A 2,002-nucleotide genomic window follows, 5' to 3' on the forward strand; every position below is an offset into this window, starting at 1 on the left:
TTGATCCCATAGGATACTATTTAAAACTTGGTTTTTTTCCCTGGAGAAAAAAAATATCATAAGAAAATGTCTTTTAATTTTAAAAGTGGCAAATTATTTATAATGATAATGAATTTGTATGTTGGCACAGGATAACTCACGCAGAAAATGCTTTTCTGCCCTGAGAATTCACACAAATATTTCCAGACAATCCTTGTGTACACAATCCATGATGCATTTCTTCTCACATGACTTGACCTACTGTGAGTGTGCTAGTTTTTAGGAGACAGCATAAGATGATTAAAGAAGTCCTTCCCTTTTGTGCATACAGAAATTAGAGGGGGAGAATTGGACACATTCTGCTTTAGAATCTCCATTCAATTTCTTTACAATTTATGTCTCAGAAAAGAAGCCAGAAATGGCTAAGGACAACCATTCCTTGACAACTGAGTTCATCCTCACAGGATTTACAGATCACCCAGAGCTGAAGACCCTTCTGTTCGTGGTGTTCTTTGTCATCTATGTGATCACCATGGTGGGGAATCTTGCTTTGGTGGCGTTAATTTATACAGAACATCGTCTGCACACACCAATGTACATCTTTCTGGGCAACCTGGCTCTGATGGATTCCTGCTGCTCCTGTGCCTCTACCCCCAAGATGTTAGAGAATTTCTTTTCTGAGGACAGAAGGATTTCTCTCTATGAATGCATGACACAATTTTATTTTCTCTGTTTTGCCGAAACTGAGGACTGCTTTCTCCTGGCGGCAATGGCCTATGACCACTATGTGGCCATATGCAGCCCACTGCAGTACCACACCAAGATGTCAAAGAAACTCTGCATTCAGATGACCATAGGAGCCTACATAGCTAGTAACCTACATTCCATGATTCATGTAGGGCTTCTATTAAGGCTAACTTTCTGCCGGTCTAACGTAATTGACCACTTTTTTTGTGATATACTTCCACTCTATAGACTCTCTTGTACTGATCCTTTTATTAATGAACTAATGATATATATTTTTTCAATGCCAATTCAAATTGTTACCATTGCCACTGTCTTAATCTCTTATGTCTGCCTCCTTTCCACTATTTTCAAAATGAAATCCAAGGAGGGACAAGGTAAAGCATTTTCTACCTGTGCTTCCCACGTTCTCTCTGTCTCGATATTCTACATTTGCCTTCTCATGTATATTCGACCATTTGAAAAAGGGGATAAGGATATACCAGTGGCAATATTTTACACCATAGTAATTCCATTATTAAACCCTTTCATTTATAGCCTGAGAAATAAGGAGGTGATAAATGTTATTAAAAAAATTATGAGGAATTATAAAATTTTTAAATTAACTTCATCCTCTACTGCAAATTTTATTAAAATGCTTTCATAAATAAGGGACATAAAAAGATAAAAATATGTTCCACACAAAATATGAATCATATGAACCATAGACTATGTTTGTTAAAAATTGTGTGAATATCCAGTTTTCCCAGCACCATTTATTAAATAAGGAATCTTTTCCCCAGAGTATGTTTTTGTCTGCTTTGTCAAAGATTAGATGGCTATATGAGGATGGTTTTATATTTGGATTTACTGTCCTGTTCCACTGGTCTGTGTCCCTGCACTTGTGCCAATACCAGGCAGTTTTAAGAACCACAGCTTTGTAGTATAGTTTGAAGTCTGGCAAATTAATACCTCTCATTTTGTTTTTGTTGCTTAAGATTGCTTTTGCTAAATGGGGTCTTCTCTGGTTCCATACAAAGCATAAAATTATTTTTTCCATATCTGTGAAAAATGATGTTGGTAATTTAATAGGGATTGCATTGAATCTGTAGATAACTTTGGGCAGTATAGACATTTTAACAATGTTGATTCTACCGATCCATGAGCATGGTATGGTTTTCCACCTATTTACATGTTCTGTGATTTCCTTCCTCAGTATTTCATACTTCTCCCTATAGAGGTCCTTTACCTTCTTAGTTAAATATATTCCTAGGTATTTTATTTTCTTTGTTGCTATTTT

At 36.0% G+C, this 2,002-nt stretch overlaps 1 protein-coding gene across 1 annotated transcript; it reads left to right on the forward strand.

Moving 5' to 3' along the window:
• The first annotated feature begins 397 nt into the window (after positions 1 to 397).
• Positions 398 to 1,369, forward strand: LOC138385706 (olfactory receptor 5K16-like). Its single transcript, XM_069471956.1, has one exon. The coding sequence runs from the start codon at positions 398 to 400 to the stop codon at positions 1,367 to 1,369; it is 972 nt and encodes a 323-aa protein (XP_069328057.1).
• The last annotated feature ends 633 nt before the right edge of the window (positions 1,370 to 2,002 follow it).

The sequence above is a fragment of the Eulemur rufifrons genome, chromosome 7 (genome assembly GCF_041146395.1).
Source record: "Eulemur rufifrons isolate Redbay chromosome 7, OSU_ERuf_1, whole genome shotgun sequence".
Classification (NCBI taxonomy): Eukaryota; Metazoa; Chordata; class Mammalia; order Primates; family Lemuridae; genus Eulemur; species Eulemur rufifrons.